This window comes from Neoarius graeffei, chromosome 6 (genome assembly GCF_027579695.1).
Source record: "Neoarius graeffei isolate fNeoGra1 chromosome 6, fNeoGra1.pri, whole genome shotgun sequence".
NCBI classification, from domain to species: domain Eukaryota; kingdom Metazoa; phylum Chordata; class Actinopteri; order Siluriformes; family Ariidae; genus Neoarius; species Neoarius graeffei.
Window position 1 is genome coordinate 18,777,871 of NC_083574.1, and position 14,436 is coordinate 18,792,306.

At 41.4% G+C, this 14,436-nt stretch overlaps 1 protein-coding gene across 3 annotated transcripts in view; it reads left to right on the forward strand.

The window, feature by feature from the left end:
• Positions 1 to 14,436, forward strand: part of c6h19orf47 (chromosome 6 C19orf47 homolog) — a 49,098-nt gene that overhangs the window by 17,599 nt on the left and 17,063 nt on the right. Inside the window, exons 1-3 of one of the 3 annotated variants that reach the window (XM_060923384.1) lie at positions 5,163 to 5,187; positions 12,947 to 13,034; positions 13,225 to 13,339. In XM_060923384.1, coding sequence (XP_060779367.1) covers positions 12,997 to 13,034; positions 13,225 to 13,339 — 153 coding nt within the window. In that variant the 5' untranslated portion in view covers positions 5,163 to 5,187; positions 12,947 to 12,996. Of the gene's footprint in view, positions 1 to 5,162; positions 5,188 to 5,831; positions 5,869 to 12,946; positions 13,035 to 13,224; positions 13,340 to 14,436 lie in introns of those variants that run through there. The other 2 variants (XM_060923382.1, XM_060923383.1) reach the window with 2 other exon arrangements.

The following is a 14,436-nucleotide window of genomic DNA, read 5'->3' on the forward strand; positions in this document are numbered from 1 at the left end:
CCAGTTGCCCCGGACTCTGAGGATCAACCCCACTTTCCATGTTTCCCTGTTACGGCCCGTACTGACGTCTACGTATGCCCCTGCCCTTAGGAACCCCCCACCCCCCCCGCATCTTCCAGGGGCAGACTGTGTTCACTGTGAATCGCCTGCTTGACTCCCGCCGGGTCCGCGGCGGGTTGCAATATCTGGTGGACTGGGAGGGCTATGGTCCTGAGGAGCGCTGCTGGGTTCCTGCTCGGGATGTCCTTGATAAAGAACTATGTCGGGACTTCCATTCGGCCCATCCGGATCGCCCTGGGAACGTCAGGAGACGCTCCTAGAGGGGGGGGTCCTGTTAGGACTAGGACTGTTTTGGCCTCTAGAGGCCGCTGTTATTTCCTTTTCATGTCATGTTTATTTTGGCCTCTAGAGGCCGCCACTGTTCCTGTGTCTTGTGTTTGTGTTAATTGCCTAATTATCTTCACCTGTGTCCTTAATTAGTTTGTCTATTTATACCCCTGAGTTCAGTCCTCTTGTCACGGAGTCTTTGTGCTGTTATGTTTATCTCCAGTTTCCTTTGTACTGTGTTTTTTGATCTTCTTAGCTTTTGAATTTTTGCACTTTGCTTTTCTTTTGGATTATACTCTTTGGTTTTTTTTTGTCTTTTGTTTTGCCCTGTATATAGTGTATATAGTTTAAATAAACCTTTTGATTCTTTTTCTACTTCCGCCTCACGCCTCTGCATTTGAGTCATCCCCCTGGTGGCCTAGTGGGGGTTTGCTGGATTATCACACCAACGAACCAGGTTCGAATCCCAGCAAAACCCTAACACATGGTCAAACTAGGGGGCAAAAATGGGCTATTTTTGGGCCCTCGGAGAGATGGGCTTATGTTAAAACTTTTGTAATTCATCACCTAACAGTGTTATCCTGGAAAAAAATGTACCTATGAACAGATAATGACCATATAATTACTGTGTTATGAGGAGAAAAGTCTGAGTTGATCCATTTTTCCAGAATGGCTCCTATAGTTACACCCTATTTTAGCTCATTTTGGCCGAAAAGCCATTTTTGGCTTCCTATACAGTGATAAATAAGCATCCCAGAGGCTAACTGATGGCATAATTGAAAAACTTGGATGCCATTTAGTAAATATCTGCAATATTGGCTTCCAGGTTTAATCCATTTAAAAATTATAAGCTCCTGAAGTTGGAAGAAAGCACGTTTTGCAAATTTAGCTTTTTGGGGGTCAAATTTCAAAGGCCTGTTTTTCGGAAACTATGAGGAATTGAAAGCTAATACTTTGCAGAGAGTGTAGAAACATATAGATCTACATATAAGAATTTTTTCAGCAAAATCTGAGAGGGTGACCTGGGGACCCCTAGGTGAGTTGGCACGGAATGACCCCATATGCAAAAAAAAAGGGCGATAAATCGGGCTGGTTCCAAAATCCTGGAGTGTTTCATAACGGTCGTGACTGTTACTAATATTTCCGCCCCAAAATTTGCATACACCAAGTCACTTAAGTTCACAAATGTAACTTTTTTCCCCCCTCATCCTAGGGCCAAATCATAGTGTTGTAAATGGGTGTGTAAAACTGAATCTGGTTGTTTTTTGCCCCAGCCAAAGTCCAGTCCCTACCCTGAAATCTAATATGTTTATGATACTTCACTCAGCAAGCAGGAGCTTTCATACATCATGGATGTGCTGCTTGGCATAATAATAATAATAATAATTATTATTATTATTATTATTACAGGGCTTGACACTAACTTGTTGCACAGCAAGATTTTTCACTTGTCCTGACTATAACCTTTTTATTACTTTGTATTTACTAGTTCAGTGAAAGGAAAGTGATTAACAAAGTTTACCAAAAAAAATCAGCTATAGTTATAATGATCATTTATGCTTTGATGATTTAAAACTTTTCCATAAAACTCTAACTGTAACAATAAACAAAACCTATCCAGTGCCCCATTATGGTGCGTGTGCTGTTCTAACCCATTACCTGATCTGCAGTTTTAAGAGTTAGGCTACATCCACACGACAATGGCAACGAGATTTTATTTAAAAAAATATCGCGTCCACATGGGCAAAGGATCAGTAAAATATCAGGTACATATGGCAACGCAATGCTTGCTGAAAACGATGCAATACACATGCCACACCTCTACGTGCACTGTAAGACGGTCCCATCGGAGACACCAGAACAATAGAAGAAGTAGGACGCATGCGCATAAACCCCTTCTTCTACCCGGCGTGAAGCACTCACAGGAACAAACACACAACAACAAGAAGAAGATAGCTGCGACTGCGTGAGGAAATCGTGCCTTCTGTGTGTACAAATTAGTTTTATTAGTGTGCATAGTTTTATATAACTTAATTTTCTTATTGTGTGTGAACATTTTGAAAAGCATTTTTATATAATTTATATAACTTTTTATATTGTTTGTGAACATTTTGAAAAGCAGTCTTATCCAGTAAAAAAAAGAAATTCAAGAAATGGTTCAGTTACTTGTTTATTTAAAAGAAAAGCTGTATACAAAAGTGAATGCAATGCAGTGGTTCATACAAAACAGCGAGAGTGCTGCTTATTCTAGTCATGTGGCTGTGACATCATCGTAAACAAATCCGTTCTACTCATCCAGACGACTTCGCAACGGCGCCATTGCCAGATTTTTCCACTCTGAAACCCGTTCTCAAAAAATATCGTTTTGGGGCACCCAAAACGCCGGTGCCATGTGGACGCCAGGCCAAAACGATAAACAATTTTATCAGATTCACCTGAATCTGTTGCCGTGTGGACAGGGCCTTAGACTCACCCAAATTCAAAGCTTCTGGAGGAAATAAAGTTAAATCTTGATTAACTCAGTAAAACTTAAAGTATGAATTAACTTAATGAAATGAAACTGAAAGAAAACAAGCTGGACATGATAAGGGGGACAGAATCACGTTGTGAATGAAAGCAAATCATGAGTGATTTCGGCACCGTCGTAAAATTCCCGCAAAATATTTTACCACGTTTGTGATGGTTAACATGAACCATACAAAAGAAAAATACAATGAATGTCCGAATGAAATGAACATTCACCACGGATGTTTATTTTATTGAGGTATTTGATCATCATTTCTCCTATTTTAATGAGTCTAATAATCTATAATTAGATATTACAACCTGGTTATTTTTACACACTCAGGCCAAAAAAAATTAATACTTTGTTTAGGGTTTCATGCTGTTTTGAGTTTGGCTCGGTAGGTAGGGATTTTTTTTTTTTTTTGAGAGATGATAAAATAGGGTCGGGTTTTAGAAAAATTTTTTTTACCCATCGATATTAAATTATTTCTAGTGCTGTCAAAAATGTCGCGTTATTAACGTGTTAACTTGCCTCAATTTTAACGGCGATAATTTTTTTATCGCGAGATTAACGCTCTGTGACATGATGCCACGCCCCGCACAGCCAGAGTCCTCTGCCCTCCCCCGAAGAGCCACAGTGCTCGGCTTAGGTTTCGTTTTCCCATCGGCGGCTCCAGCCCCACTTTGCAGTGGCTGTGACAAGACGTGTTATGCTCTGCAATAAAAAAAAAAACATTGGTACAACCAGTGTTTGAACTATGCTGATATTTTCGGGGGGGGGGGGGGGGTCCCTTATTTTCCTTGGGGGGGGGGGGGGGGGGTGCTTGCGCTTGTCTCAGAGCGCGGCTCTCCATCGCGCGCTCACTTCGGATATGCAAATACTTCCCGTTACACACGATTGCTATGTCAATAAACATCATTTTGCCAATATTTTAGAGACCCCCCAACATTTCCCAAATCATGTTTCAAGGGATCTCATGTCTGTTTCAGGGGATCTCGGATCCCCCGAGTACCCCCGTAGTTCGAACGGTGAGCAAGCCCATTCACTTTTTTATGCTGATAAGAGAATTACAATGGTTTTTCATGTGACAAAAATGTGCGATTAAATTGCGATTAATCGCGAGTTAACTATGACAGTCGCGACATTAATCGCGATTAAATATTTTAATCGCTTGACAGCACTAATTATTTCACTATCACAACACACATTTGTAAATATTAGTAAAAATTGTTTTAAATGCACAAACTTATATTCCGTGAGATTCTACTTTAATATCACAGGTACCAGTGCTAAAAACTTTTTTTTAAAGCCTTGGAGGTTCAGGATATCTAAACAAGCAATGAACCATGTCATGAAAAGATTTAACTGAGTTTTGATGCTGTCACAGTCCTGAATTAACTCTGATAAATTGCAGATTTTTTCTGTCCAAAAATAATATATGTTGGCATCAATAGACCACCTTACCTGGCAACTTTTTTGCTGGGCAGAGAATAATTGGCACGATGGAATGTAGCTTTCATCATGATATCAAATGCATTGGTTCGTGCTGTCTTGTTTGGGGGTTCAGCAGCTGCTTCAGAATCATTTTGTATACATTTCAACTTCAAAACTTTTAGATTCTTGAAAACACCGAACACATTTTTGAGTGGCTGTCTGTACATTTGGTCAGTGTTCTCCAAAGTTGTCCATGGCCCTTTAGCTGATTCTGACATCGATATCTCCAGATTTGTTGTTGACAAACATGCAAAGTCAGATTCAGTATCTTCAAATGTTTTACGGGTATCCAAAACATGAAATATGTTCAATCCTTCTCCATGTTTGCAAGAATCTTGTAAAATATTGACAATAACATTCTCAGCGTCCATCTTCTCGCGCTAGCAACAGCAACTTCTCGTCCTGTATGTAACGTGGACGCTGATTGGTTGGTGCACTGGAACAGCCTCAATATGGTGCCGGCGATATTCCAGTCTTACTTTGGTGAAATGTTTGATAAGCATTTCATTTTTATTTGTCAACATGTATGTGTTTTAGAAAATCTGATAAAATAGTTAGATTTGCCAGCTAATTTCAGGGTCGGTCGGGAAACCCGAAACAGAAATTATTTTTTTCCATATTTTGGCATTTAGACATGCACAGTTGGCTCCGTTTCAATGGGTCGGTCGGGAAACCCGAAACAAAGGTAATTTTTTTTTTGGCCTCACCTGCTGTACTCGGCTTCACCGGAATTTCGTAAACAATAACACGGCCAGATCACTGAGGGGATTGAACTTGTTTTGTTGGAATAATTGCTATAAAAATGGTGATTTTCAACAATCCCTAAAAGATGTGGTCCCTAAAAATTATAAAACCATAAGGTATCATTACTGTATTGTCTGGGGTGTGTGTGTGTATGTGTGTATATATATATATATATATATATATATATATCACACAGAGAGAGCGAGCGCTAAATAACGCGGCAGAAATAATATTAAATAATGGTAATATTAATAATGGTTTGGGTAATTTTCTCTCATCTATAAACCAAATGAGATTGGCCTGTATGTAGAAAATGTGACATTAAAATCTGTAGACTACTTATACTATTTATGTAAACTCCTTAGTACTATGTTTTAACTCATTTTTTAAAATATTCTATTGCAACTTTAAGCAAGTCTTCAAGGAGTTTGGCCTTCTCATGTAGCAGCAAGCCAGCTCGTATAAATAATGTGCACATGAACAAATGACACTGTTAAACTCCCCTCATCCTGTCTTTTACAATCGTTTACCCCGCCATGGGCGATGCTAAAATCACTGTTACACACAGGCACAACACTGTCGTTATTTTACCCCTATTAGGCAAGGGGACACTTTTGTGTAGTCTGAGGTGAAGTAGGTTTTGTACTTTTGTTTTTTGGGGCACTCTGACATGACGCTCCTGGATACATGGAACTGATGGACTCTCAGAGAGAAGACGTAAAGCCCACTGACGCAGAACACTGATTGGTCTACTTAACAAAACAGACCAATCAGGATGTTCTCTCTTGTGCACACGGGTGTGCATTCTCTCTCTCTCTCACACACACACACACACACACACACACACACACACACACACACACACACACACACACGCATGCTCTTGCTTGCTCACTTGCTCTAGATCTTGGGTGGCCAACCCACGGCTCGCGAGCCGCATGCGGCTCTTTGCCCGGTGTCATGCGGCTCTTACGTTCATATCGAAGTTTGTATTTGTGTTTTTTTTTTTTATGTGCGTGTGCACTTTGCTTGAGTTCAGTATGGTATTTTCGTCAAATACATCTTCACTTTGCTTGGGTACATTACGGTATTTTCAGGTCATGTCAAATGCGCATGTGCATGAGATAATCGCTGAGTTTTTGGGCAAGGTGTATCTTGTGTCAAGTAGCCTCTCAAAATGGCAATGAAAAAATGCACAGCAAAACGAAAATATGAAGACGAACATAGGACATTTTTAACAGAGTGGGAGAGTTTATACTTTTTTGTTGAACGTAATGGCAAGCCATTCTGCCTTATATGTCAGTCGTCATTAGCTCATTTCAAAGCTTCCCGCCTCCCTGAATAAGCAAGGAGCCAGATATGCAACACTAATTGAAAACCTGCACGAAAGCTTTGTAACCCGGTTCCGTGATATACAACTGAAAAGGCCACAGATTACGTTCCTCGTCGACCCATTCAATGCGGAGATGGACTGTTTGAAAGCCCTGCTTGTCACAGATGAGGCTGCGGCTGAGTTGGAGATGATCGATCTTCGTGAGGAAGACCAACTGAAACCTGTTTTGAGGGAAGGCACCATTGAGTTTTGGAAAAGTGTGCCATTGGAAAAATACCCGAATGTGAAACGGGCTGCGCTTAAGATACTGTCAATGTTTGGGTCAACATACGTCTGCGAGTCTGTGTTCTCTACCATGAAACGAAGTCAAAGCATCGTTCTGTTCTGACTGACACCCATGTGAAAGAACTGCTTCGAGTGGCAACGACGGAATACAAGCCAGATTTGAAGAGGATTGTTCAAGGCAAGGAATGTCAGAAGTCCCACTAAGCAACATGCATAGTAAGTGCACACAATATTGATTGCTGTAAATGACTGGCCTGTGGTATTAGTACTGACTGAAGGAGTAAATTTCTCTCATGTTGGCATGTGACATTTACTATTAATCTGGCTGAGCAGAGGTGCGTGTTTGAGCGTGTGTGTCTGTGAGGGAGAGAGAGAGCGAGGGGGGTCACATGTATGGTACACGTGTGGTCATGTGTATGGTGTGGCTTTTTTTTGGTTATGCCATGAGTCCCACTAAGCAGCATGCATAGTAAGTGCACACAATGTTCATTGTTAAAAATGACTGGCCTCAGCCTGTGGTCTTAGTACTGTAGGAGTAAATATGTTGGTGTGTGACATTTACTATTAATCTGGCTGAGCAGAGGTGTGTGTGTGTGAGAGAGAAAGGAAGGGATGGGTGATGTTCGTGTGCCCATGTGTATGATGTGGCTCTTTGTGGTAATACAGTAAAAAATGTGGCTCTTGGTCTCCAACTGGTTGGCCACCCCTGCTCTAGATTCTGGGATATTGTAGCAGGCATCAGTGGGCTGCTATGCGAGAGACTTCTGGAACTTCCGGAAGAGTTGGGAATAATTCAACTTGTCCCGTTGGACAGGCAGATGCAGATCTGACTTATCCGGACTGAACATTTGGTTGTCCCAGACAGTCGGACTACCGTTAATGTCGAGCCCTGTTGTTATTATTATTATCAATCCCACTTTCATTGCCACTGTCATTCCGAGTCCTGTCTGCAGCATGTTATTTTTTTTGTTCCCACTGGTGTTGTAGGTATGTGTGGAAAGAAGAGAGCATTACTCGCCCTTGGCTTTTCTATTAGTCACATTTTTACCTTGCCCGCTATGGAGTAAGCAGGGCGAGGTATTGTTTTTGGTAGGGTTTCTTTCTTTATTTATTTTTTTTGTAAGCAATATTATGGGAAAACGACTGGATCAATCTTCATGAAACTTTCAGGATAGATGGGCATTGGTCTCAAATAGAACCTCCAACATTTTGAGGGTCATCCGGTCAAGGTCACCAAAAAGGTCAAAATCGTTTTTGTTGTGTCTACTGCCTCATCTAGAGGCGTTAGCCACTACGTCATCGTGCTGTAAGAATAACAATCACGCACTGCGCGTACATGTGTAAAATGGCCAGTGAGTGTATACAATTCGGTTCACCATTCGAAATAAATGGATTAGACTAAAGAAATCGCTTTCAGGCATGTTTATGCTTATTACAGAGGGAAAGCGCGTTCCACTGAGCTCTAGCGCCGGGCCATTTCCAAGAAATAAGAGTTTCGGTCATGGCGACAGCGTGTGTATGTCAGCCTCAGTTCGGAGGTTTCAGTTTTGAAAACTGTAAGAGGTAAGAGTAGAAGAATATAAAGTACAGACACTTGGTATATTTTACTTCTGTGATTTTTAAATTGTTCATTTTTGGATTACGCTTCATTTTTGTGGCTACTGCCTCATAGAGTAAATATATATGCTATATTTACTGTATGGACATGGTATCAGAAAACAATTTTATTTATAAGCAGTAGCCACATGTACCCATAGGGTACTTTTATTTTTATTTTTTTTTTGCAATATCTTCCTTCATATTCATCATAAGTGCTACTGGGCGAGGTTTTTTTTTCCTGGCAACACTTGTTCAGAATTGGAATCAGAATTGAGCTTTTCGCCGTTCTCACATACAAGGAATTTGCTTTGGTGATTGGTGCTTAAACAGTTAAGAAAGAAGAATAAAAAAAGACAAAAGTAATTCTATAAATAGAATAAAAGATAAGAAGACTCTAAAACGTACAAATTTGAAAAGTGGACATATTTAAGGGGTATGTGCATGGGTTGTTTTGAAGTCCAAGCCTTACAGTTTGTCCCGGAATGTGCAGAAAAACCAGGTCACTTGGATGAAGATGATGAAGAGTCATGGCATGAATGTGTGGGAAGAAGAAAACATGTGCAGTGGGTTAAAGAAATTGCCAAGCTGTACAGTGTGTGCCAGAATGTGCAATAAAAGTTCACAGAATGAAGATGTATGACGAGTGTTTCCCCTACCGTTATATTGCCCTCCCACACACACACACGCACACACACATTTTTAAACCCCCCCCCCAAAAAAACCCAGAATGTGCAGCTCTGTAAAAATTATTGTTCTAAAATTAATGTGAAGACTCAAATATAACTCCTTTAACTCTTTGTTCAGGTCCAAATGCTCTGTAATATGAGCTGCAAGGAGGGGTCCTGCAGATGACCATCCTCATCCAGCCCCCCCATCTGTAAACTTGGGGGAAACACTGATGACATGGGCAGCACGGTGGTCTAGTGGTTAGCACTGTCGCCTCACAGCAAGAAGGTTCTGGGTTTGAACCCAGCGGCCGACGAGGGCCTTTCTGTGTGGAGTTTGCATGTTCTCCACACAGAGACGCCCTGACATGACCATGAAATTTGCAAAATCGCAGTTCAGAGACGAAGTGCATGAAAGCAATTAGCCAGGAAATTTTGAAATTACAGGGTTATGAAATGTCATAATTATACAGTAACATATACTATATACATTAATACAAGATGTTCTAGACAAAAAATTAAGCAAACTTTAGCTTAAAAAACATGTTAAAGTTGTAACACCAGTCTGTTGGGCCATTTCCCTGGGCACGGCCATACTGGATTAGCCAGATACATGGATTAGGAAACAAAAACAAGGGTGGCGCTGCGTGATGTAGGATTCTGCATGACTGCATACTGTGTCACACATCAAACGGATGGAAAATAAGCAGGTGATTTTTTTTTTTTTTAAACAAACAGGAAATAAACTAGCCACTACTTTATTTTGAGTCCTTTTCTAATACTGCATTGACATAATTTTTGTGGAGAAATGCAAATAAATTGACCGAGAAGTCGCATAATATCATATCATATTATAGTCTAGTTGTCACAACAGAAGGACTCTCAGGTGCGCTCTGGACAGTGTGCGCTCCAAACTGACTTGCATGCGCCACGAATGACGCACCTGTACGGGATTAAGGTGCAATTAGTGTGCCTAAATAAGGACTCAGAATGCAGACTTGCTTTGCGAAGTATTGCGTTGTTGTGACGCGTTAACGAGCCTTGTTTCCTGACTAATTTCCTGGTTTCTGTTTCCTTGTTTTTGACCCTGCTTCTGTCTACGATATTCTGTTTGTGCCTCGCTCGACCTATTGCCTTTTTTACCGTTCACGACCAATTTGGACCGTTTGCCTGTTTGTACTTTTCTTTATAATAAAGATCTTCTGCACTTACATCCGTCTCCAACCATCCCTGACAGAATACTTCACCCCGCTGACACTAGTATCGCATGCACTTGTACACCTCTGCTATGCTCGTGGAAGATGACATCACGAACGATAGAGTTATGGCGGCCTCCCTGACAAAAAATAGTCCCGTCTATTTTCATCACTTTAGTGGTTATATCCTTAAAAACAAATTCAAAATGCACCCTTTTTATAAAGGCAGACTTGTAGCTCACTGTGTTTATTTGCGAGATACTTTCTTTAATGTCACAGATTGGAAGTGTGAGGTTAGAGTCAATGGGGGTCTCTGACTTTATTGATGAGACCAGTTGCAGTGGGGAAAAAGCTGACCTTATGGTGTGCGGTTTTGTTTGGTTCTAATGGACCGCAACCTCCTACCAGAGGAGAGTGATTCAAAAAGTTTGTGCCAGGGGTGAGAGGGGTCAGCCACAATCCTTTCTGCTCTCCTCAGTATCCTGGACTCGTACAGGTCCTGAAGAGACGGAAGGTTGCAGCCAATCATCCTCTCAGCAGAGAGAATGATGCGTTGCAGTCTGCTCTCGTCCCTGGCAGCGGCAGCAGCCTACCAGACCGTGATAGAGGAGGTGAGGATGGACTCGATGATGATGGTGTAAAAGTGCACCATCTTTGTCTTTGACAGATTGAACTTCTTCAACTGCCACAGGAAGAACGTCCTCTTCCTGTGCTTTCTTGGTGAGAGAGCAGGTATTCATCTCTCACTTAATGTCCTGGGTGGTTATAGTGCCCAGGAAGAGGAAATACTCCACAGAGGTTACTGGGGAGTCAAACAGGGTGATGGGGGAGGGTGTGGAGGAGCTCCTACTGAAGTCTACAGTCATCTCCACTGTCTTTAGAGCATTAAGCTCTAAGTTGTTCTGCCTGCACCAGGACACCAGATGGTCAATCTCCCACCTGTAAGCAGACTCATCCTCGTCAGAGACAAGTCCAATGAAGGTGTTGTTGTCTGCGACACCGCGAAACCCTGAAGGGTCATGAATTCACATGACAGTTCATTGTATGTTGTTCCAAGTGAAATCAGTTCATCGTTTTTTGTTCACACCACTGTTGGGCCTGAAAACAGCTTTGCGCGAAGCGCTGTGTAGCAATGCTGCTGCCCACATTCTACCCAGGAACAGAGGACTAAGCTCTTACATTATAGCACATTTCAATTGTTGGTGAAGTGAACAACGCACCAAATGTAAAATACACATTGATAATGTTTCATAATCATCGTAAATGATTGTTTTGCAGCTTTGATTATCAGTATACTGGTTGTATTCAAATTTTTTTACTCTGCCTCCAATTACTAGACATTTCTCTTCCTCTTTGTTGACTTGAGTCTTTTCCTCCTGTTGTTGCATCGCTGTGCAACGTTTTAACCCAACCATCTCAAAAACTGACATTATCATCCTTCCTTGTAATGTATCCACTTCTGCTTACACATGAAGCCATGAAATTGTTGTGGGAATTCGACTCTGGGTTGCGTTCACCCACAGTGCCTTATCATCCGTGTGTTCCAGTATAAAACTGTATTATTCTATCCACGTTCACTGGATATGAGCAGTCACACACTCTGACTGGCTACTATTACTAGGCTATCAGCTCATATACCACAAGTAGAGAAAAACAAAATGGCGAAGTGCATCAAGTTAGATACATCATTTAATCAAGTATTTAAAAGAAACACAAATAGCTAAAATTATATATATATATATATATATATATATATATATATATATATATATGTGTGTATGTATGTATGTCTTTACACGGTAGGATATACCGCAGCCACTGCACCTGGCAAGCATTAAGGCCTGCTCCTTCTGTGTGGTGGCTAGCATAGAAGTCGCTCCCCTCAGACATCTTCAACTGAAAGCAGAGCTGCACGACGAAGACCTGTAGACTTCACAGGGTTTTCAAGTGGGCACCCCACCTCACCGGTGTTTCGTCAACAAGCCCACGACACCTCAGTGGGGCTTGACAGCAGAACCAGCGTCCTGGAACTGCTCCCTCTGTCATTCAGGAACCTGCCGTGCAACTCTGTCCCCCCTCTTCTCTGCCAACCTGGCTTAGCCACCGGTCACTTCTCTTTAGCCACAGCCACCTGGATGCCTGTTCCGCCTGCTTTGAGATGCTGTTCACCAAGTTCTTACGGGTTACACCCCTAACCCCAAGCCGTCCTAGTGCTCTCCAAAGGGACTGCCCTGGGAACCCCCTGCAACCCACCTCCACTGGTAGGTTCCAGGTTCTCCACCCCCTCTGCTGGCTCTCTACAAGGAGATATATATATAATATAAAATTTTAAAATTAATTTTCCCCCCTAACACTCCAGCCCAGTTGGGGGTGGTAATGCATCTTTAAGTTGGTTGCCAACGGCCAAAAAACCCTGACGAAGAGGAATAAAATGGTGTTGCTGAACCAACCCAGGATGAAATAAAAACTCTACTCAAAATCAAAACCCCAAAAAATGCAAAAATAAAAAAAAAACTTTTGTATAAAGTTTTATCAAATTTGCAATAAAATAAAAATGCACTGTTTCTCAAAATCCAGTGAACATTGATAGAATAAAACAGTTATTCCACTCAGTCTCGTCATACATGGATTATAGCCAACTCTGCTACATGCCTCATCAGCTGTCAGCTCATGTACGACTCGGTTTTGTGGAATAACTGTTAAGTATGTAAAAGAAGTTCAAGATGTTGTCTGATATTCCGATCAGTTGTGTTGCAGTCTTGATTAATTCGTGAACTCTGCTTGCTTTTGTAATCAGCCACATCTGAGTGGATCCAGTTCTTCAGAGATGCAGGAATCCCACCGGGTATGGCTGCCACATACGCTGTGTCCTTTGTAGACAACAGGTAAAATCCCTCGTCATGACAGGGACACAGATCAAACTTCAGATGTTTGAACGTTAGATTGTATAAAATGATTGTTTTTTGAGTCTTTGTTTATTTATCTTTGCAGTTAGGAGAACAGAATCATTCACACAGCACAGTGTAATGGTCCCTTTGAGAGTTCCTGTTCATTCAGTGTGTGTGTGTTGTGCAGAATTCAGAAGACCATGCTGATGGATCTCAGTAAGGACATCATGATGGACTTGGGTATCACGGTCATTGGGGACATCATTGCCATTCTCAAACACGCCAAGCACGTCTACAGACAGGTGGGCAAGACCTCTGGGATTGATACTTGGAACAAGATGTACTATGAACTTATTTAAATTTTGGGTCTTCATGATCACCACATATTAGCATCGATCAGAATTACTCATAATGACCAGAAAGGAATTGGCTCAGGTGCTTGGGGTGGCTTCATTTCATTGCCATTATAACGACAATGTAAAATTTTTGCTATTACGTATTAAGTTTTATTCTATCCACATTCACTGAATATGAGCATTGCACTGCAGTATTGCTGGGTTTCACGTGACGTCACATCCACCTTGTTAGTTATTCAAAACTTTACCCGATGGTCTACCAAAGCTCAGTTGACAAAGCGTTTGTACGGAGAAGGTGCATTGCTCACATGAAAAATGCCTTACGCTTGCGTTGTTTTAGGTTGTTGGAATCGATCAAACCGTGAAACTGATAAAAGTTTGTTCAGGGTTCCCCGTGAACTAATAAAAAAGGGTGAAAAACACAGGATTTCACAAAAAGACGTCGAGAAAGGTGGCTTTTGAACCTCTCACTGAAATCAAAGGGAGCCGAGTCGAAGCATGCTCGAGTTTGCAGTGATCACTTGGTGAAAGGTTTGTATTTCCCTCTCAGCTCTGTCCTTAGCGTTTTCCAAGTACTTTTCTTGCTGTGTGTTATTTTACGTTTTTTTTTTTTTTTTAGTCACGAAGCGCTGAAGTCCCCAGCTGTTTCTTTAACAGCTCACTCCTCACAAAGTCCATATGCATGAAGGTCACGATAAAATTCTTCCCCAGCCATACAGTTACAGTGCGCTGTGATCACTTCTCCGTCTTGTTTAACTAAAGGGGTTTCTGATGATCTTTGTGAATGATTTAGCTGAGAGATAAGAGCCAACACAAGTGAGAATCAAGCGAACTATTGTTTGTTTACACTTCAACTTGCAGCGCTTCGTTGTAAAGACGCGAACGAGAAGCTTAAAAAAAACATACTTATACAAGCAAAAACAATATAGGATTCATTCAGCAACGACTTGATAGCGAGGTCCTTTACCCAGCCACATACAAAAAGTTGTAAGCCTCCATACTCTTCCACACTTTCATCTGTTTTGCGGTGTAGAAGGACGTCT